Source organism: Pelophylax lessonae (genome assembly GCF_965119305.1).
Source record: "Pelophylax lessonae genome assembly, chromosome: 4".
Classification (NCBI taxonomy): Eukaryota; Metazoa; Chordata; class Amphibia; order Anura; family Ranidae; genus Pelophylax; species Pelophylax lessonae.
This window is the reverse complement of record NC_138771.1, coordinates 419706845-419730861: the sequence shown is the minus strand read 5'-3', so window position 1 is coordinate 419730861 and position 24017 is coordinate 419706845. Positions and strand designations below refer to the sequence as shown.

General features: G+C 39.5%; 1 protein-coding gene across 1 annotated transcript in view; it reads right to left on the bottom strand.

Moving 5' to 3' along the window:
- ATP10B (ATPase phospholipid transporting 10B (putative)) overlaps nucleotides 1-24017 on the bottom strand; it is a 147604-nt gene that overhangs the window by 63370 nt on the left and 60217 nt on the right. Inside the window, exons 3-6 of the mRNA XM_082257175.1 lie at nucleotides 10548-10633; nucleotides 5326-5432; nucleotides 2963-3094; nucleotides 2061-2188 (exon numbers count right to left, since the gene is read on the bottom strand). Of these exons, the coding sequence (XP_082113301.1) occupies nucleotides 2061-2188; nucleotides 2963-3094; nucleotides 5326-5432; nucleotides 10548-10633 (453 nt within the window). The remainder of the gene's footprint in view (nucleotides 1-2060; nucleotides 2189-2962; nucleotides 3095-5325; nucleotides 5433-10547; nucleotides 10634-24017) is intronic.

Here is a 24017-nt window from a genome sequence, read left to right as displayed (position 1 = left end):
AAATGCAATTATTTTAGTAAATCTAAACTGCTAAATACCTTTTCTCATCAGCAGTATATAGCAGTCTTGTGACTTCTATCAGTGTCCGGCTGAGCACTGGTTAAAGCTGTAGGAGGAGTTTTCATTCTCCTCTGCATGACCCCTGACCCTCTATCCGGACAGTGCTGTTTGGCCCTGTGCCGATCAAGTGCACCATCCCAAACAAAAAAAAAAAACTCTCTAGCAATACACACCGAATTATTACACAGAATCCAAAATCTGCGTCTAAGAACATGCCCTTTATGAACTTCTTCAAATAAAGCACATGTATACGCAACTGTAAGCACGTAAAAAAGGTCTAAGCAAAGGGGACTAATATAAATTATCATTGCGTACGCATATGTGTCTTTATGTATTTAAGTATGTCTATACGCAAGTATTTTATTGATCATTACGCAGGAACTTTACTCCTAGAAAAAACATGTGTAATAACATCAGTAACATTTTTACGGCCGCGTGAATGAAGCGATTTTTCAACTGCATGCATCTTTCCAAAGTATGGAAAGGGAAATAAGTCTATATTCGGACCGGAGATTTGGCCGGCGCAAATAGTAGCGGCAGAAATCAGAGATTTCTACTGCAGCTCTCAGCGGATAAATGTGGCCGCTGGCCCTGTTCACTATAATGATAGGCCACCGGTAGCCGCAGCTATTCACTGCAGTCCGTACAGCCAGAGATAAGCTGCAGTGATCGTTGGCTGTGCAGAGACCCATGAATAGCTGTGGCCATGCGGTGACCTGTCATTATAGCGAACAAGGCCAGAGGCCTGCATCTACCCACTGAGAGCAGCAGCAGAAATCTATGATTCTATTCACACTGGGTTGAATTGCTGGTGTGAATGTAGCCTAAAGCTCTTCTACAGTAAAACGCATTTGTTCACTTTGAGTTTTATCACTGTGATGTTACACTTATTTTTATTTTAGGTGGATAAGTATCTGGGGTTGCCCAAAATATTGTATGCAAATGTTACGTTTGAAAAATGTTCAAATGTTTCACTTTCCAAAAATCCCTAAAGAATAAAAATATTTTTTATTACAAATCTTAGCAAAAGTATTATCGGTCCTGGAAAAAAAAGCAATATTTAATACAGGTTAGGGTATACTTAAAATGCTAAAAGGCATGTGACACACAACATATCTCAGAAATGAAAAAAACAAATGCTTTGGGATTCGGGGTGGGCATTTGTGGCCATATACAAAACCCATGGCCACTGTATGAAGACTGCATTATAAGAGACTATGGGGTCACTTCTGTGGATATACAGAATGACATTTATGCCTATCACTTTTTCAAAAGTCGAATGCTAGTACTGTCATGAAAAACAGGCTTACACCATGAAGCCACAGAGACCTAGAGAAGGCCTCAAACAGCATCTGTAGTGAAAAACATAACATACTGGAAAGGTATTGGGCAGAGTGGGTAGGAATTCCCTTTTTTTCCAGCACTAGTGGTTTGAAGGTATTTTGAAAGATGGTGTAAAGCCGTTCATAGCACATGAGTGTGCCTTAAAATACACTAAAATCCTTCCTAATGGAATGGCTAGGTACTTATGCAATAGCGGTAGGTACCAACCCTGCCTTCCTCTTTCACATAATATTTTTTACAATTTTTTTTTACAAAATTTTAGTGCCCAATACAAAAACGACACTTCTAAAATAGAATAAAACTTTATTTTCCGTAAACCCTTCACAGCATTATATTTATCACTGCCATACAGTAAGTGGTGTAAAGCCGTTCATAGCACATGAGTGTGCCTTAAAATACACTAAAATCCTTCCTAATGGAATGGCTAGGTACTTATGCAATAGCGGTAGGTACCAACCCTGCCTTCCTCTTTCACATAATATTTTTTACAATTTTTTTTTACAAAATTTTAGTGCCCAATACAAAAACGACACTTCTAAAATAGAATAAAACTTTATTTTCCGTAAACCCTTCACAGCATTATATTTATCACTGCCATACAGTAGTTTTTAAAACCGGTACAAATGTAAGCTTTAATTGTTGCACAAACCACTTACCTGCAGCAAGATGATCATGGTCAAAAACATATAGAAACCACCAAGTGCTGGAGAAAGATAACTTCCATCAGAATTTGGGACATCAAATAGAGGATGTATAACAAACTTTCCATACCAAATACCATATCCTGCAAAAAAAAAAAAAAGTCATGATATTTCCACACATTTTTCTCTCATTTCCAACTGATGTTTAGATCTAAAGAGAACCAGATTTTTATTTTTAATTTTTTTACTTTGCTTCTCTATGTTTTACTTACGTGATCTCGAGCACTTGAGAAGAAAAAAACTTATACTTTTGAAAAAAGCAGTCAATGTACAGAAATTGCCAGAGTTTCATCTGAATGTTAGCATTTAATTTGGTACTCTAGCCAGGGCTGTCTTTAACACAGGGCAAAAGGGGCAGCTGCCCTGGGCCCAGTCATTGTTGTGGGGCCCAAAGCAGCTGCCTCTCGAGCCCCCACTGCCTGCAAGCAGTTGATAATTGAATTTGAGTGGGCCCAAGAAAATGTTTGCCCAGGGTCCAATCAATATTTAAGACAGCCCTGACTCTAGCTGAACAAGCCCTGAATGAAGTACTTCTGGTTTGCTGGTCAAAGAGATGGTTAGGTTCCAATTTTTGGAAATTCTTTCTGCAGAAATCACAGCAGCCTAATTTTTGAAAAATTGGACCATACCTTTTGTCTTTCAGGAACCCAAGATCCGAAATACCGGGATGTGTGCTTTAAATAATTATATCCTTGGAAAGCTGGCATACCAGAGTTATTAACATACTACTTTCTGCCTGTTGTCTATCTGTCCCCAAACAAATAGGTTGTTGACTAATAAAAGCTAAAAAAAAAAACGGTTTGCCATGGAATAAAACAAAGCAGATGCATATTGTAATAGGAAAAGAACCCACAAACCTAGAGCTCCAATGAGACACATAATGAAAAGGAGGCCCACACAGAAGAAGACATTGATATTCATGCGTTTTTCAATTTTGCTGCGCTTGTATCGTGGACCGCTGTTGTTCAACATTGCTTTGGTCTCATGCCCTTGGGGGAAAAAGACAGAAATAGCAGGGATTTTAATAAATGTATTTATATATGCACGCATTTTACATAGCTGTCTCAGCATGTAGCTCAGTGTTTTATAGCAATCAAGAAGAATCAAATGTATTAATTAACCATTCTGACCCTTCAGAACAACTTCTGTGGCAAGATTTGCAAATCCTTGTAAAAGCTTTTTATTTATAATTTTTTAACATATTTCTGAGCTGCATATACTTAATGTTATCATAGCTAAATGAGTTATTAAAACTAAAAATAACATACAAAAGAAGATCCTCTATGAAATACATAAAAATAAATTCTGAAGATCTTCAAATGAAAAACTTGAAAACCTTTGGAGAACCAAAGGAAATACAATAATATTCTGGCAGTTGGAAAGGAGATATTTTTTCCTCATTTCACGTGTCTTCACTCTACTGTCCTTACGACGACTCTTCCATTTTTTTCCAGTTTTGCTGGCTTCCATAGTTAATCCTTCAGCCAGTCAAGCACAGGCTCACCTCTAAAATCCTTAATGCTTGTATATGTCTTTCTTTTTTTTTCAATAAAAGCTTTATTAAACAACTGTAATAAACATGTACATATATGTCTTTCAATAGCGAAAACAACCAAGCACATTAAGGTAACTGTTGATTTCAGTCCTTTTATAGTTTGCAGTGGCAATGTGAATTTTTCAAAGTTGTTTATAAAGTCGACAAACAGTTTCATGTGCTCTTTCTTGCGTTTTTAAACATCCGATCCCCCATAGAGAGCAGCGGGAGCTGTGACACCTCCCTCTCCGCACTGCAAGTGGAGACGGAGCTGTCATCCGCCGGCTCAGTGGGGATCGGCGGATCGATCCCCGCTGAGCAGCACGGATCCGCCTACGGAGGCGGACCGTGTGAAAGAGCCCTTATCCTTTAAGACAAAAATATATACGTAAACATTGTGCAATTATGAACACACAAAAACACACACCTATACAATGGAATTTCACTTTATAATCTGCAAGTGCAAATCTATTCATTCTGGAAAAGGTTTCTGCCCGTAATTGGCTGGTTTACTGGTAAGTGAGCTTGAAACAACTCTGACCTCCACAGTTTTACATTTTCAAGCAAACAGCCGGACATTGCTGTAGTGTTTCATCAAGTGGACTAAATGTGATCATTAGTGCATACAAAATATACTCTGCTCATTCTCAGCAAGGTATTTCTAGTTTCATTTGTCTAAGTCTAATTTCAGTCACAAACTATTTTCACTTGGCTATAAAACAGCCCTTAGCGACCTGCCTACAGCAGAAATAAGTAATATTGACAATGATGGGAGGCCAGGATCACGAAAAGGTCCATAATATGAAGGCTGAAAAGTCAAACTAGAGATTTCTTTCTTTTAATAATCCCTTACAGTGTATGCAAATCTTCAAACTGATATTGCATGAATGCATTCCTTTATTAGGAAAGTGCCAGTGAAATTTTGCCACTTGTGTCACTGCAATCCTATTTACTATGAAGTATCTGGCTATCCCATATTTCCCCTGTCTCCCAATATAATTCTGACCACATAAAGCATGGAAGCAGATTTGTGCTGCTGTGGTCAGCTTGCATCTTTCTGATCAAAGCGACAAGACACAAAACACAAAGGAGTTTATTTACTAAAACCGGAGAGTGCAAAATCTGGTGCAGCTCTGCACAGAAACCAATCAGCTTCCAAGCTTTTTTTTTTTTTTTTTCAAAGCTTATTTGAACAAGCTGAGGGTAGGAGCTTTTTGGCTACAATGCACAGCTGCACCAGATTTTGACAGTTTTTTTTTTTTTTTGATTATCAATAGACTACAATATCTAGCATTTCACATTGCTTACAAAAAAAAAAAATACAAAAAAAAAAAAAAAATAGAACCTCTAGCTTTTAATCATACACAACATATGTGTTGTCTTAAATCTATAAATCTCAAAAAGACTGCTTATCCCCTTGACTGCAACACACACCAGAAAAATGTTCCTCCCCTTCTGTTCCATTGACAACTGTAATGTTTTGGATGTCTGCCCCTGCCATTGGTCACAACAAAGCGAGAGGGTGAATTTCCTTAATGGGGAGGTTCCCCAACCTGACAGGCATTGTAGCACTTTCACACTTTAGTCCAAATTGTAATAACAAAAGTTCCACTTATTTTTCAACTGATGATGGATATAGTCTGTATCCATACATAAATGATTTGATTCCTCAAAAGGTGAAATTACCTGCATAAACAACTACACCAACTGCCTCCTCTGTGTTTCGAACTGTGCATCCCCGCAGAAGAAGACTTTCAGTTCCAAATCCAGTTTTCTGCCCATTAGTCTGAGTCCTGCACAAGAAGGAAAGCAAATTATTATCTGTTTCTTTATTAAAACTTTGTCTAAGCCAAGTAGACCCAAAGTCAAAACTTGTTTTCCATTTTGGAAAGAGTTGAAACCAGTGGCCGTTTTTTTTGCCATCTGTTTTCCTTCATATCCGGTCCTGTGAATTCAACATGTGGGAGGATATCTTTTCAATGTGAAATCCCTTCAGTTAATACATTGAAATATTTCCCCTCTCTTCCTGTCCTGGTGGCAACTCAATGGTTAGAATTTACCCTCACTTTAGTTGTCACCCATAACCATACTATCCAAACCTAAAAAAGTATTTTTTTTTTTTTTTTTATTTCAGTTAGGTATTCATTTCCGTCTAACTCATTTGGAGAAAAGTCTTATCCTTGTGATGCCTATACAATATGTGGTATCATTGTCCTGACACATATAATAAACACTTTGTAAGTTGTTCCTTAATTTGCTAAAATTAATTTTGTTGGAGAGTTTTTATATAATCTTATGACCTTTCTGAAGGTATTTGTACAAACATAGATAATGGAATCCTTGCTTAGAATTCCTTTTCTGTTGAATGACTAAAGCCAACCATACACAGCTTGAATTCTTTAGTTCAGCCCAGCTGTTTAATGTGGATGGAGGAATCTGTACTGCCAGCTACTGTATTCAAGCAGCTGCAGCAGGCTTGATCGCTTGAATACCCAAATAGTGACTGCATCTTCTTGGAAGTAGTCACTGTTCAGCCAACAATTTTTCACCTGGTTCATCCGATTTTTTAATCAGATAAGCTTGGTGGATACAGAGCAGGAATCGGTTTAAGCAAGGCCACTAATAATTTTGGAAACACAATTGAGTGTCAGTTTTAGAAATGTCCAAATATGGAATCTACCTTCTAAAGAGGTTTCCAAAATCTATATTGGACCATATTTAAATTGCATTGTACTAGAGACCCAAATTATTGTAGTCCTCCTCAAAGGGTAACAAGGCAAACACACAGGAGATCCGAGGAAATGCATAGCCAAATTGGGTCCCTTAGGCTCCTTAACCTCCCATCTCCCCCAAAAAGTTAAAATACAGAAAAGAAAATTAAAATATTTTATTTGAGTTGTGTGGTTCTCCTATTTTTTCCTGGCAAATTTCATATATCTACTTGACACATCAAGTGTGGAATGAAAAGATAATTGTACTTCAGTGATAAAAGTGAATTTCAGCTACTGAAGTGTAAGGTGTGCCAGTTCCTATATTAACATTTTACATTCCTCATATTCATTTTAATCTTTTCCAGGACACTTCTAAATATATGTAAACACTTAAATACAACTTAAGTGTATTAAAGAATTCCCAGCAGACATAGAAGATCAACCTCTCTAAAGTTTGACAGAAAATGGCAGGGATAACTTACCAAGAGTTAAAGCAGGTATATAAAAGACACAAACAACAGCTCTGTATTCAATTCATCATTGAATGTACTTTTTAATGTGATTCAGTATCAGTCAGCAAACAGACTTTAAGAGGGACAGGTGAAACTGAGAGGCAATCAGTTGTGTTGCATACAAACAAGCTGAAAAGGAATATGCTAATAGGAGGAGAGAGCAGAGGAATGATCTTAGGAGTCTGATGCTACTTCTTCACTCTTCAATCAGCAGGTTGGAGACGAAGAGAGGCACCACTGTATTACTTCTACAGTGTATAAAAAGAGAACATGGTATTATACACCTGTCTGGCAGGGCTGTTTAAATCTCAGGACTGGATGAAAAGAACTGCAATTACTTTAGCAGGAACAACTCCTCCCTTCTCTTCTTTTGTTTGTGTATTAAGCTGGTTGCCTGGAGTTCAGTTTTATAGGAAAAGCGTAGGTTGTCATTATTGGCTTCTTATATGACCTATACTTTAACAGCAAAATTGTATTCCCATAATTCCCCTCTCTGGTCATTTCCACCTGCAGGTTTTTGGAGGCCCTTCCCACCTTTGCATGGTCCAGCTTCCCCAGTTGCTTATCCATAATAAAATAAACAAACCCAATAGGGAAAGTGGAATCCCTTTGTAAATGACACAGCAGGTGGGCATACCTAACAACTCAAGTACAAAGCTCCTTAGGCCCCTGCACCAGTAGAGTTCCTTAGGCCCCTTTCTTATGGGCGGACCAATAGGGTCTACTTGTCAGTTTTTTAGGCAGATCTTATCAGACCATCCATTGCCCTCTATGGATCGGCGCATGTCAACAGTCCATTGACACCCACCAACATCTGATACGATCCAATTAGCTAAAAACAGACGGATGGGGGATCCGTCTAGTGGATTGGATGACAGTCAGATGGAAATGGACAGGCGGTCCACTTACATCTGAGAGCCCATACAGGAAAGTGGGCTTTGTCTTTGCTCTGCATAAGTGGAGCAGACAAAGACCTGTCATCTGCCTGCTCAGCAGGGATTAGTGGACAGATTCCCGGCTGAGCAAGCAGATCCACTGGCCGGTGGTTTAACCCTCCAACATCTACCAAAAACTGAAATATCAGTTCTGGGTTAACTACAAGGCATTTTAATGGAATACAATGTGAAAACAATCTAGGATTGAATCATAAAACTGTTTCCCACAGTACAGTGAAAGGTGAAATATAGGCTTGTGTAATCTTTGATTGCAGAATTTTCTGTTCATAATTAATGGTACCATTCACTAAGTGGCTTTTGTGTATTGTTTGTTGGAGTGATTTATTGATTTTATGAAGTTTGTTCTTTATCTTTGACATAACTGTTTAATTTTATGTGTAATCAATGCGAAGAAATCTATCAATCAGTTGGTGCATTGTACAGTAATGAAGCAGGAAAATACAAAGTGTTCAGTTTGTTTATAGAATATATGATCCTTGACATATGACCTGCAGGATTTACTGCTTAAATATACATTCGATCAGAGGACCAGGTACACAAGATATAAAAATAGCATGACTGAAGAAGAAAATGCTTCTCCATTTAAATAAAAATCTATTTAAAAAAAATCCCCAATGTCTAGCAACTATTTGAAAGTCAATTTGAACAGATGAACCTACAATAGTGTGCTAAACTTAATTCTGGTTGTTGGGCCCATCATAGAAAGGCAATGCCGTTAAAGGTTTGTCTTTCATAACACTTCAATTTTCTCTAGAATACAGCTTGGGAAATTGGGAGCATGGTTTGAGGCTTGGAATAAATGTAAAAGCAAAACAGTGAGAAAGAAAGCAGGTAGCACAGGGGTTTCTGTTAAAGATATAAAAGAACAATCATATTGTATTTCAAGCATCATCGCAAAACGTTTCATACATAGGCAATCCGCTGATCAGACTACATTGGGATCGATAATTGCCCTTATTCCCCAACAACTGACAAGTGGCATTAGTAACAAGAAGAAATGAAATGTATTTTTGCTATGAAATTGTGTAATAACCCACTGCAGTATAATAGTATTGTAAGGTTATTCAGAATTTCTTCAGATTCAAGAGACTCCTTTATCCACTCAGACTGGCTTTAAAGTGTTTGTTACCCAAAAAAAAAAAAAAAAAAAAAAGTACCGTTTTCTTAAGGCATTATATACAGCACAGTGCTTGTGCTGTGTCATTTGGCCCCCTGTATCACCTAAAAAACCTGGCTGATCCTGACAACTTCTACCCTCCCCCCAGTAAACCAACCATGGTGTTTCATGGCTGCTGAGCCTGGACACTGTGGTCCGTGTACGTGCCTCCATCATTCGCATCCCTGCTCTCTGTCTCCTGTGTCCTCCTCCCTCCTCCCCTCCCTGCCTGCCTGCTGTGTCAGCGCCTGCCCCTCCACTCCTGATGCTCTCATCTTTATTATAAAATATTCCCATACACTCTGTAATATCACACTAAGTTCTCCTCTGCTTGTCTTATAGAAAAAATATGCCCATCTGTACCTATATCAGAGCGGTTTCCAGTGATCACGTGCCCGCTCGGCTCTCTCTCTCCTCTCTTCCCCTCCTACCTGGCTGACATCAGCGGCAGTGCTCGGGCCCACCCACTGGAACTGTCAACCTTGCAGAGAAGAGAGCAGAGGGATCAGCTGATCACTGGGAGCCACCCTGATATAGGTACAGATCGGCATATTTTTTCTAATAAAACAGACACAGGAGCACTTAGTGTTATATTACAGAGTGGATTTGATTATTTTATAGTAGTGGCTTAACAACCACTTTAAGGTATTATAACATGTGAAACTATTGCGAGGGGTGACTCTTGATTTTATAGTAACCATCATTAAGGCTATAGATAAGGGGGTTTCCACTTAAGCTCTGGATTGCATAGCCCACTCTACCATATAATTGTGGTGATTGGTAGCCACCAAGTCAAACTTGTTGCCACACCTGGATTTCAAAAAGGTCATATTCTTACAACAGTTACACAGGTTAGCAGTAAACAGTGTCTGTTCTTTAGGAGAAAATGTAAAGGCCAGTAAGAGATAAAGAAATACTGTAAGCCTTTCCATCTTTAAGATTAAGCACCATGGAGCAAATTAATATGTCCATAATTATTTTTGTTCTACCTTTAACTTGTCAATCAGCAGAAAAAATAGGCTTTAAGGAATTCCACAACACATTTGTCCACCCATATCCAGACAAAGGGTTCAAATAATATTGAAGAAAGAAAATAGGACAAGCTAGTCCTGTTTTTTTCTCCCAGTTTCAATAACTATCCACTAATGCATACAGGTGCTTGCCTCAAAAATCAGTAAAGCCCTATCAGAACCAGATTATCCACAAGGTAAAGCAGGCAGCATCCAGGGGCTCAAGGGATGTCATGGGGCCCAGCTGTGCACCGGACTTTTACTTCCCTTATAGGCAGCTGGTGTCTGCCACTACAGACAATACAGATAGGACAGCTTTTCTGTGCCTCTTGCAATCCTTGTCAATGTCAATTGAAGGGATGGGAGGCTAAAGCGAATTCCTTGCCTAGGGCCCCATTCTGCCTCAAGTGGTCTCTGCTTGTCTATCAGCTGAAATCGCTGAGCACTACACACCTGAAATAAATATGACCCCTGTATTTACAATCTCTAAATTAGGAATACTTCCAAGAAAGCAAAGGACTTGAATTTACCCAGTAGTTCATACCATGTACTCAAGTACTCACATGTAGCCTTTGAATTTGCTGAGGTTGTTATTTGGTTTTTCACAGACAATAGTATAGCTAAAAGATTCAGGATCAAATGGAGTGTCCTAAAAAAACAAAACAAAAAGAAAAATGTAAAACATTAACTATCAGACCTTTATTGAAATGGTAGCAGACTTGCATATTACACAGATCAAGTGTTTTCAACTTTGATTACATTTTTGTTGACATGAAACTCAAGTCGAGGCTTATTATTTTTGGATACAGTGGGGAAGCATTCACATTTCTTTCAGGTTTTTATTGAGGTCTGCACCCGCATAGGAATGACTCTTACTTCCTATCCCAGTACACAGAAAGTGTGGTGAAATCTCCTAACAAATCCACAACAACCAGTGAAAAAGACCATTATCACCACTGCACAAGGAGCATGAGGACATCCTGGATATCGCTGAATCACGAAAAAGTAAAGTTATCAAAACTCGTATAGTCCTTGAAGTACCTGGGTCAGGAAGGGAGGGAAAAACCTCCTCAGTTTGGGAAAAAAAACAATAAATATCTAACACGTCAACATTCTGTACTAACTTAAAAAAAAAAAGAAAACTTTGGATGGATTTCACTTTAAATTGAACATGTGCCTTGGCAGTGCATTGCTCTCGTACCTTTCACTCCACTGTGGAAAAGAGAGAAAGTCCTGTTTAAGCACCCAATTGCAAGAAGCTAATCACCAAGCACCAGAAATGTTACTGTGGTAGAAAGGAGAATGAGTAAGGCTGGCCATAGAGGAGACATTTTTTTTCATTCCATCAAAGGGTTGAGCAAAAAAATGACTTACTTGTTCCCCCTATACAAACACTTGATGTGGATGAGAGAATCATTCCTCCTAAACTATTGTATACAGACATTGTGAGGAGAATTTCCCAACATAAGAATACACGGCTATAGCTGGCGGTGCTAATAGAGTGGCAAAAATCCCTGCCCATACATGGATCAAAATGGGACCAGCTGAATTTTGATCCATGTATGACCAGCTTTATATGGTTCCCATACTTAAAAGTGCTGGGTATTTCTCTATGCTTGCAGTAGCTAGAAAAGCAGAAAGGGGGAAATAGGAAAGGGAGTTCAACTGGGAAAAGCACCAGTTATAGTAAAGATGAATTCCAGGTATGGTATATTTTTCATAGTTACATTGGTCCAGTCTACACACGAATCATACGAAAAATACCACGTTTGAAGCGATCGTACGATAATCTGATTGTTAGTACACAGCTTTCGAGAGCCAATCATGGTCATTCATCCAATATTATACAATGGGACAAGCACGAAAAATTTTCTCGTATGATGTCAGATCGTACGATTTTTATTTAATTCGTACAGCTGTCATTCGAACATACACAACACATTACTTCACTTCCAAATTTTTTTTCCGTTATGCTAAAATTTTCGTAACTATAGTAAACTCTTCATTTTTGATATGAGATTAGCATGCAAAAAAAAAAAAATGGACAGCCGTTTGTCTGATAAGCTCATTGTGTGTACTAGGCATAAATAATGCATTACACGTTACCTAAACCAATTACATTTTAGTTGACTAAAATTTACTAAAGATTTTAGTCGACTAAAATACGAGAACAATTAAACAATTTGGATGATTAAAATACAACTAAAACTAAAATGGCATTTTAGTCAAAAGACTATGACTAATTTTGCAAATTGACGTTAAATTTAACACTGCTCTCCACCTCATTCAAACAAAGAAGGCTTTGCATTCATTAAGGAAATGCAAAGCATTCCCTGAATGGCATCTGTGCTGAGCAGCTGACCTACTGTGTTCCAAATGCATCAGGCTGACCGCTCAGTACTGGACCCCGGAAGCAAGTGGCGATCACTAAACTGATGTTTACTTCAGTAGTTTCCAGCTTCCATGGGCATAGGCAAGGAATACTGTATATACTCGAGTATAAGCCGAGGCCCCTACTTTTACCACAAAAAGATGGGAAAAATCATTGACTCGAGTATAAGCCTAGGGTGAGAAAGCAGGGCGGCGGGCATGGTACAGGAGAATGCAGGGTGACTGGCATGGTGCAGGAGAATGCAGGGTACTGGCATGGTGCAGGAGAATGCAGGGAACTGGCATGGTGCAGGAGAATGCAGGGTGACTGGCATGGTGCAGGAGAATGCAGGGTACTGGCATGGTGCAGGAGAATGCAGGGTACTGGCATGGTGCAGGAGAATGCAGGGTACTGGCATGGTGCAGGAGAATGCAGGGTACTGGCATGGTGCAGGAGAATGCAGGGTACTGGCATGGTACAGGAGGATCCGGGGTTGTGGGCATACTACAGGAGATGCAGTGCTGTGGGCATGGTACAGGTGGACCATGCCCGCAGCACTGCATCCCTTGTAGAGTGCCCGCAGCCCTGCATAATGGCAGGTAGTGAAGCGGTTTCACTTACCTGTTCCAGAGGCGCCTTCATTTTAAAAATGGCGCTGCCCGGCGCTGACACGTCATTGCGCACGCGCCGCCGCCGCTCGTATAATTTCGGCTATTCCCGGCCTCTCCGAGCGGCGGCGGCGCGTGCACGGTGACATGTATGCGACAGGCGGCGCCATTTTTAAAGCTTAAGCCCGTCGGAGCGGCCAGGGGCTTTTTTTTTTTTCCTTGACTCGAGTATAAGCCGAGGGGGACGTTTTCAGCACAAAAAAATGTGCTGAAAAACTCGGCTTATACTCGAGTATATACGGTAATATATATATATATATATATATATATATATATATATATATATATATATATATATATATATATATTGCATTGGTCCAAGATGGGCCACTGTGAGTATGTAAAAATAGGCAACATACCATACCTGGAAATCATCTTTAAGTAAGCATTGTATGTATAAAGTATATTTACATAAAGGATAGAGGAAGAATTCAACACTACTGCTAAACTAGTCCTTCACACCTGTAAGGTGATGTAAAAGGAAAAATGTCAACCTGATCAGACTTAGTGTTGTAATTGTATTGTAGTCTAGTGTGCTCTGCAAGTTTATATGATACAATATCCTGTACAAGTGAGGAAACGTTTGGGTGTGGATCGAGGTACATGTTGCTTGGCATATACCCATTTCCTTCTGTAATGGCTTCACTTTGAGCTTGCCTAACAACCATAGAAACATACTAAATATCAGTCAAAGTCTAAATACATTGTGTGTTATCTTCAAACATGGATTATGTGGATACATGCATTCACTCATTTTGCAAACAGCTTGGTGAGCTCAATTAAACTGCCATGAAGTGACTACCATAAAGACAGGAATATGGCATTATGTTACACCTATGTCCACAAAACGTGCTTTCAATTCTTCTGTGTCAGCAAATTCCCCGTAAAGTTTAATAATGCATGTTTGCTAGTAATATTATAAATGGTACCCTCGTAACTAATTACAATCTAATACAAAAGTCACTTTGCATTCCTATTAAATAGTACATGTACCTAGTTAAGAAGTTTCACGAATACCAATATCAAGATTATGCATTCAAATACAACATTTGTTAAAGAAAATTAAAACCCTTTCTCAAAAAACACACATAAATCTACAAAGCCCTGTATATGTTTTAAAACAGTATCTGTATACAAAATTAATACGTATGCATGTATAGCAATGATTCCCCAAGGAAAAGCAATAGCAATCAAATTTGTAGCAGTAAACTGTAGCGGAACTGAACACCTTAGGCCCATGTTCCACCAGTGAAGAGTCCAGCTTACTTCTCCCATGGCATCGTTATCTCACCAGCATCATCTATAAGTAAGGTGGAAGAAGACTTATGCAGATTCTGCCGATAGTGAGATAGTAAAATTGACTTGTATAAAATGCCCCGATGGCAATGAGGCAGGTTCACTAAAGGAGAATGTTTACTTATTTCATCTGCATAGAACTGGATAGTTTAAGTGCACCTTCACACATTTTATTGTGTGAATATTTCCATATCCTTTAGTAAATCATCCTCTGACTAGTAGAGCCAGCTTTAATATCTATTTATATTATCCAGTGCAGCTGCTAGTTTTCATGGCATACCAATAATTCATAGCTCCTTAGATAAGCATTGTACCAAGCTACAGCTATGATCTGCAGTCAGCTACAAACTGGCAAAGAAAATCATCAGAAAAATCTAAAGCTGCTCAACATCTCAGATACAAAGTTGCTAGTATTATATGGTCCTTAAGATAGTCATACACAGCTCAAAGTTCGAGGAAATACCTGCTGACTAGGCATGCCTGCCCTTACTGTATGCAAGTGACAACTTCCTTCGATATGGAACTATTTGATGAGCACTGCTACATCTGTGCCAATTTTGGTGTGGGTAAGGTGACAGATGTATTTAACTTACCCTATGTCTCTGTGCCCCACACCCAAGAACTGGCATGTTGTGTGTCGGATACATCAGTATGGTGTTTCCTTGATCTCTACATATGTGCAGGTGAACCTAAATACATGAGCAACCCCTACACCAGTTTGAGCGGCAGGTGCTGTTGCCTGGAAATAGATCTATCGTTCACCATACAATCTCCAATTGTAGGGACCTGCTGAATACCAGAAAGTTTGAGATGTATGGCTCAAATTGGAAGAGCGATGGGTGTCTGTTCAGATGGAACTACTTGATCAGCACCTCTATAACCATGCTGGCTAAAGTGCGGGTAAGATGATAGTTGTCTCCCCTTTCTCATTTACATAGTGGGGGTGGGATCTGGGGCCCCTTGTTAAAGGGGCCTTCCAGGTTCTAAATAAGCCCCCTGCCTGCACACCCGCACAACTACCAGCCAGGGTTGTGGAGAAGAGGCCATTGTCCCCATGAACATGGAGACAAGGTGCTTTAAGGGGGCAGAGCACCCCCCATGTTGAGGGCATGTGACCTGGTATGGTTCAGGAGTAGGGGGGCACTCACTCATTTTCCCCTTTTCCTGACCTGCCAAGCTGCATGCTCACATAAGGATCTGGTATGGGTTTTAAAGGGTGACCCTTCGTCAAATGTTTTTTTAATTTAGGCGTGGGGTTCCCATGTTGACAGCTGATAACTCATCAGTTATTAAGGACATAATGGCATACTTCCTGGCCCGCTCCTTAACAACCAGTTATACATCATTTGTTTAAAGGGAAAAAAAAAACCAGCAAAACACATGAAAAACGTGTCAAAACACATCAAAAAAGCATGTACAAAAACTCACTGCAAAATGCTCTGTAGAATGCATCAATCACAAACTGCATAGATGTGAACCGAGCCTAAGGGGCTGGGGGGAACCTGTTGCACAGATACTTTTTTTACCCTAAAGCATACAATGCAATAAGGTAAAAAACCTTGAGCCTTTAGAACCATGTGTCTACAGACAGTGAAGGCTATAATTGACATGCTCAACTTTATCTACTGGTGCTTAGCTGGCCAAATGTAAATATCACATTAAGTACACACACACTAATATATCAATCATTTGAAGGCCAGTGTGGATTTTGTTATGCTGAGTTATTTATAAAATATTTTTAAGGTTAGATTAATGTTGGGATCTACACCACATGGTTTTTGCAATGGATGTGTAAATATTTGGTTGATATGTTCCTAAGCCATTTTGTATATAAATCCTATGTCTAACCATCTATCTATGACCCCACAAAATAAAACTATACATATATTGTCTAATAAATGTGAAATTTTAGTTTTCCGCTGGATGATATTTATAGACATGTATTGTACAATTATACCATGTAATATTGGATTGTGGCATGTTGGAATAGTGCTTACTTAACATACACATTGGCTAGATTGTTGAAGAACAGGGGAATACTTAGCTTACAATGGCAGTACAAGATGTATCAGCTTGCATATCATGAAATAATTATTTCATAAAGCAATAGCAGGCAGAGGTGAGATGATTCTAAAAAGTGCAGGTAAAGTTTTATATACTTTAATGCCTCTTTGAAGTGGAGCTCCAACCAAAAGGGGAAGCTCTGCTTGTTGGCACCCTCTCCCACTCCACTGCCACGTTTGGCACTTTTTTTTTGGGGGGGGGGGAGTGGGTACCTAGTTTTGACAGCTACCCGCTTCCACTTCCGGGTAAGATCGCCAATTGGCAATCTACGACATTTGTGGCCCCTCTTCCTTCCCCCTGCTGCCTTATGGGACACACACAGGTCTCAGAACATGGCAGGACTATTCAGAAAGCGCAGCGCAACTCAAACATGCGCAGTAGGAAACAAGCTGTGGAGCCGCAGATGTCGGTGTTCTACTGAAAACTCCAACTTGCCAAGAACTCCAACAACGTTATTTCTGTGGGGGTACACCTGAAATAATTGGAGATTTCGACCACTTGGTGTTTTCACAGGACACCTGCAGCCTTTACACCCCGGTAGTTGCTATAATTAGTGGAGATTGTTAGTCTCTAGGTGGCCCGAGCAGAAGTGAGAGCAGGTACCTGTTACCTGTCAAATCTAAGTACCCCCCCCCTGCCCCCCAAAAAAAATGACATGCCAATTGTGGCATGTCAGGGGGTCTGCAGTATTTAAAGCAGAAGTTCCACTTTTGGGTGGAACTCCGCTTTAATGGGGGCACAGACCACAAATACTGACAGCGGTTGTAATCCCTCTCCACTCTTTCCAAAACTAAAAATGTTGCCTTTAGTTACATGATAACTATTGTCAAACAAAATCTGTTGGCTCAAATGATTCTCTATAACTGTAAAACAGCTTCTAAATGGGGAACAATTCTGCAGGCTGTTACCTGATTTTTTTTTTCTATCTCTCATTCTAAGTGAATTAGTACATCATGGGATTGCAAGGAAGGTTAAATGCGGCATGCTAATCAAATATGAAGCATCTAATTAGCTGTACCTGAATGTTATACTCACAACTAAAATAATTTACAAAGTATCAAAAGAAAAGGCATGTCCTTATTGGCACTGACAGAACAAGCAAATAACAAAGAAATCATGCACATAAATCACAAGTGAGAAATCTTATCCTCATAAAACTAATTAGATTTTCTTCTCAGGATGTCTTCCATAATGACAATGTGCAAAGCATAAAACAAGGAGGGAAATGCACAGCGGGTGATAATATGCTTCATATCAACTTGTCCTAGCCAAGTGAGGGAACACTTTGGTAAAGCATGAAAGTTTGTATTTATAGTGGAACTAAAGTCGCTCAGTCAACATTAAATATTAAAGTGGAACTTTAGTCAGGCTAGAATCACATATGTCCATCTAAGGTTTGCAGTCAGTTTCTAAAAAGGAGCCCAGGCAGTTTTGTTCACCGGTTCAGGTGCAAATTTTTACTTGAATACGCTCCTGAACTGGACATAAAATTGCACAGGACTCTTTAACCACTTCCAGACCGCCCACCGCCGATTCACGGTGGCAGGGCGGCCCTCCTGCGCGAAACGACGTAGGTCTACTTCGGTTACGCGCCTGCAGCTAGGGGGCGAGCGTGTGCCGCCGGAGGTGCGCTCCCACCCCCACTCGGCACTCTGACTCCGATGCACAGGGCAGGAGGCTCTGATTGCTGCCAGGCACCCGTGATCGCTCCCCGCTGAGAGAGAAGAACGGTCAGCTGTTGTAAACACAGCTGACCGTTCTTCTCTCTGAAATGATCACAGAGTCCCTGTGATCCTTCTATATATAGATCATTTCACAAGCCCAACCCTCATACAGTTAGAAACGCGCCCCCTAGGTAAACATTTAGTCAATTGATCACCCACTGTGTTAACCCCTTCCCTGCCAGTGTCATTATTACAGTAACAGTGCATATTTTTGGCACCGATTACTGTAGTAAGGTCACTAGTACCCCCAAAAGTGTCAAAAATGTCAGTTAGGGGTCCGATCTGTCCACCACAGTGTCGAAGTCCTGCTAAAAATCGCAGATCTCCGCCATTACTAGTAAAGTAAAAACCAATAAAAAGGACATAAATCTTTCCCGTAGTTAGTAGACGCGAAAACTTTTGCACAAACCAATCAAAATACGCTTATTGCGCTTTTTTTTTTTTTACCCAAAATATGTAGCAGAAAACAAATTGGCCTAAAATTTAAAAAAAGATGTAAAACATTTTTTTGGGAAGGTTATATAGCAGAAAGTGAAAAATATTGTTTTTTTTTTTTTTCAGAATTGTCGCTGTTTTTTTGTTTATAGCGCAAAAAATAAAAATCACAGAGGTGATCAAATAGCACCAAAATAAAGCTCTATTTGTGAGAAAAAAGGGACATCAATTTTATTTGGTTACAGCTTTGCATGACCGCACAATTGTTCGTCAAAATAACGCAGTGCTGAATCGCAAAATATTGCCTGGTCATTAAGGGGGCAAATCTTCCAGTCCAGAAGTGGTTAAAAACGGACTGTGGCCACCGCGGGCATGCTCCATTGCAAGCCAGTCCAGTTAACGTTTTGCAAATCGGATGCAGTTTAAATCACATCCAATTTGCATATATGTGAAACGAGCCTCAGAAAATGAAGACCTGCTAGATCACATAATGTTGGCCTCTTTTGCAAGTATAGCTATTTAAAACATTAAAAATAAGTGCCTATACTGTTTGCTCTGCACATGTTAAGTTGCTTTCTATTCTCTTTACTTTGCCAATTTGTAGAGGCCGATCTGCTGACTGCCTTAAGATTTACTTTTGCTCAGGGGCTCTGGGCTTTAGCAAAATGGCAGGCTCCAGCAAGGAGATACAGGAACAATGCTGGAGGCAATTTATAGCACACACTCATTTTGGTAGTATCATTATTATGTGGAATGTATGTTCCTCCCTAAAGAACATTTTATCTAGTTATGGGTAAAGTTTCACTTTGATCCTTATGTAGCCTTTGTAAATGGATAGGAAGTTATACTATTGCTACAGATATAGTATATTATAGTTATAAATGTTGAATGGGGCTTGTAATAAATAGGTGTGAAGGCTTTGTTGATCTTCCAGCGTGGTGCAGCATGTGTTTTAATAGTTAAAAAAAAAAAAAAAAAGAATTGTTAAGAAAGCTTCTAAGATTAGTTTTAAAGCTTTTTTTTTTTATTTATTTTCTAGTACCACATAGTTTAATGTCAGACTGGACATCTCAAAGTCTGCTGCAGAAAAGATGTGTAGCTAGCGTGACTCTATGATAGCTAGAATTCACAGTTGTTTCACACCGCCTAGCAACTAGTGTCAGTGTATGTTAAGAATACATTTGTCAGGAGACTAATACATACAGCAACCTAGCACTGTAAAAAAAAAAAAAAAAGGTATAGAAATACATTTTACGTAAGGCAATTGGAGAGTGACAGTGAAAGATTCTAAGGTGGCTCATCACTGCCAACACATGCCAGCTAAGAGGTGTTTTAGGTAGTATACCATTGACCAGTTTTGTTACCTTGAAGCTGGCCATAGGCATTACATGGCGTGTAGACATGTAAGAAACAATCCCAACTCGTCAACCATTAGCAGCCTGTCTGTCCTGTTTGTGTCAAATTTTGAGATGTTCAATAAAAGAACTCAGAACCAGCCGTGGTGTGCAGACATTTCTGCTGAGTACTGAGGCGAGCCGGGGCGGGGACACACGCGTGGAGTCTATTAGGATAATCTGGCTCACCTGGAGCGGCGTATATTCCATTTTCCAAGGCAGATTTGCTAGCCAGCGCATCTAAAATGGTTGCATTGGGTAACCATTCATGTTTGGACTTATGGAGCAGGGTAGGGAGGAGGGGAGTACACTGCAGACACCTCTGGACCCAGCTTATCAAGAGTCTTATCCTATGGGTGTTCCATATATTCATATATTCAATTATTGCCTGGCTGGGCTCAGAAAGGATGGACCTGTTGAGAGTTTGTCAAACGTGTATGTATACCTCTACACCCCCAGTAGACACACTCCAAAGCCCCACTTTCCGGGACATCTATAATGGATGTTGATGCAGCTGATGAGAAAAAAAAAATGCTAAGCTCACAAATCTAACAATTCCTTGGATGTCACTAGGAACGTGATGGAGATTTTCCCCAATAAAAAAAAACCCAGACAGATGATGTAAACCTTTGGCATGCCAACCAAAACTAAATAGTTAAAGTAAAGGTAAACCCTAAATAAATGACATTTAGGGGTTGATTTACTAGGAAAAAAAGGAAAATAGACTGTGCACTTTGGAAAAGGCAGTTGCCATCTGCAAGTGCAGTTGTTTCAGAGCTTAGTAAATGAGGTAAGGCTTCCCTTTGCAAAGAATACCCATTCACATGCAAGGAAAATAAAAAAACAGCATGTTTGCTTGCACATGATGGGATGATGGAAGTCAGCAGATCTTCTGCTCATTTACTAAGCTCTGGAGCAACTGCTCTTGCAGAGTGCAACTGCACTTTCCAAAATGCACAGTCTATTTTCCTTTTTTCCTATTTTCCTAGTAAATGCAAAGTGCACAATCTTTTTGCCTTTAGTAAATCAACCCCTTAGGGTGCTAAAGCGCTGTGTATCATAAGCACATGTAATTTTCTTTTGAATAAAATAATTGTTTTCACCAGGTATTATTTTAATGAATGCTGCAGATGTCAAAATGTTAAAAAAAAAAAAAAATAAGACTTTTGAAATTACATTAAAATGTAAAGCTTATATAAGATTTTAGAGAATGTTTTTACATATATTATACTTTAAAACTGCTTTGGTTTGAGTTCACACAATTTTAGTGTTTATTTTATTTCTAATATATTTTAATGTTCTAATTAAGCTATTCATAGATTGTTGCTTTGATCCCTCAAACAGATCTTCATCTACATTGCTCTGATTACTAGAAATAGAACATCTTCACTTTCACCCGAGTACTGTCAATGCATGTAAATCATCCCATGATTACTCATTTTTATTTATATAGTGTAAAAACAAAAAAGATAAAGTAAACATAATTTGTATATTTCGAGGCTTGATCCTGTTACTTTTGCCTTAGGTACTAGCTCATAATTGCCTTAAGCTGAACAAAAAAGCAATACTTGCTCTAGGAGAACTAGTAACAGATAATCTGTAAGTAGTACACCTACAGGCATTTATTACCCCCCACGGACATCACAGTACTCTCCCTGACATTGGCTTTACACTATTTGCTTTCCTTTCCAGCAGCATGGCATCCTTTTTGTTTAGGCAAAATCCAGGGTCAGCATGTACTTCCTACACTGAAATTCCAATGTAAATCCAGGTGCCTTTGTAGTTTTTGGCTCGGTTTTTAAATGCATGACACTAAACAGTCCTCTGCTGCGGCCTCTCACTTTGTAACCTGCTACAAAGTTACAACGTTCCAGCCTAAGTGATCGCTGGGGAGAATAGATTGGGAAAATTCTTCCTCTTGCCTGCAATATATTGATGACATAATCTCAGCCTAGGCAAAGTCACCTGGCTGGAGATTAACAAATTGAAGACCAGGCTTTTTCTGGCATTTTTTGTTTACATGTACCGATCAGTTTTTTTTTTAATAGTTATCTTGTGTAAAACCCAATAAAAATGTATTTAAAAAAAAAAAAAAAAAAGAAAATGATTCGGAATCTGCAAACATTATATATGTTTTTGAAAGCAGAGACCCTACCTAAAGAATAAATTGGGGGTTTTGCAATTTTTTTATGTCACACAGTATTTTCGATACCTCACGTGTGGGGCAATCTCTGTTTGCGTGAGTGCAGGATCGACGCGCGGGTTCACTTTTGCGCGCTAGCATGGGGAATTGGGCACTTACAATTTGCACTATCACTGTACTAATGCACTGGCTGGGAAGGGATTATCAGCTGTGATCAAAGGGTTAACTCTGTGCCCGGCTAGTGTTTGTGTACTGTGTGTTAGGTGCTTTTCCTAGGGAAAGACGTATATTATCATCCCTGCTTTAGAGGGAACATAGGGTCCATGCCTTCCCTACTGACAGAATGGCAATCTGCCTTGTTTACATAGGCAGACTGCCGTTCTGCCTTTGCACCAAAGGATCGGTGGATACCAGTGAACATCAAGTCTGCGGTAATTGCTGATCGGCTACCACTGTGTAAAATCACAGTGGGAGCGAGCCACCAGTGGCGCGCATTTGCGCCAGCTACTCGAAGTGCAGGATCACATATATATGTGATCCTTGGCACAGCGGCCGTCCTGTATTAGTAAAACTGCTATAGGGCAATCGTGAAGTGGTTAAGGTAGAACTTCAGTCACCCTCCTCCCTTAAGGATCCATTACCACTTGATGCCAAATCACATACCTGTACTTCATTTGGCTTCAAGTGGTTGTACCGGAGTGATTTCTGCAGCTGCAGACATCACCCCGGTGACGTTTTTTTTTTTTTTTTTTTAGAGCAGACAGTCGGCACTCTTGTAACAAACAACCAATGCGGCTAAACAGCCACTTGGCTGTTTTTACAAGCAGCAGGAGGGAACATCCTCCCCCCCATCTCACGGCCTTCCACCGCTCGACCAGGCTCTCCTGTCCCACAGGGAGGCCCAATCAACCAGCTGGCATCTCCGCCGGTGTCCTGGAGCCCTGAACAAAGTCAGAATTGGCTTTGATCTGGGTCTCGGAGATGGTAACCCAGAAGGGACGTCATTACTTCACTTCCAGTTTAATTCAGGAACCAACAGCGCCAGTTTTCAAAAATCAAAAGTAAAGTTAAGTATTCAAAAACATTGATCTTGGCGAGGAGGGGTGTGGGGTCTTACAGACTCCAGATTCCTCCATAAAGAGTACCTGTCACGCTCCTATTGCTGTCACAAAGGATGTTTATATTCCTTGTGGCGGCACTAAAAGTGCTAAAAGAAAAAAGGGACAGTGCAAACATAAAAAGTTAAATAAAGAAGGGGAAAAAACAAATCTAAAGCCCCCCATATCCCTCTGTGCTCGCACACAGAAGCTAAAGCATATATAAGTTGCACCCACAAATGTAAGAAGTGTTCAAACCACACTTGTGAGGTATCGCCATGATCGTTAGAGGGAGAGCAATAATTAAAGTACAAGACCTCCTCTGTTATAGGTAACCTGTAAAAAAACTTTAAAGTGTCACCTACGGAGATTTATAAGTACCAAAGTTTGTCACCATTCCATGGGGCGTGTGCAATTTTAAAGCATGACATGTTAGGTATCTATTTGATCGGTGTAATCAATAAACAAAAAAAAATTGGCTAACTTTACAGTTTTTTTTTTATTCATTAAAGTGTATTTTCCCCCAAAATAATGCGTTTGAAAGACCGCTGCGCAAATACAGTGTGATAGAAAATATTGTAATGACTGCCATTTTATTCTCTAGGGTCTCTGCTAAAATATATATATATATATATATATATATATATATATATATATATATATATATATAATGTTTTGGGTTCCAAGTAATTTTCTAGCAAAAAATACTTATTTTAACTTGTAAGCAACAAATGTCAGAAAAAGGCTTGGTCATCAAGTGTTTAAAAAAACCCTATACATACATAACTTTTCCGGCAGTCTTTAGGCAAGTCCAGTGAAGTTATCAATTCTTCCCCTTCGC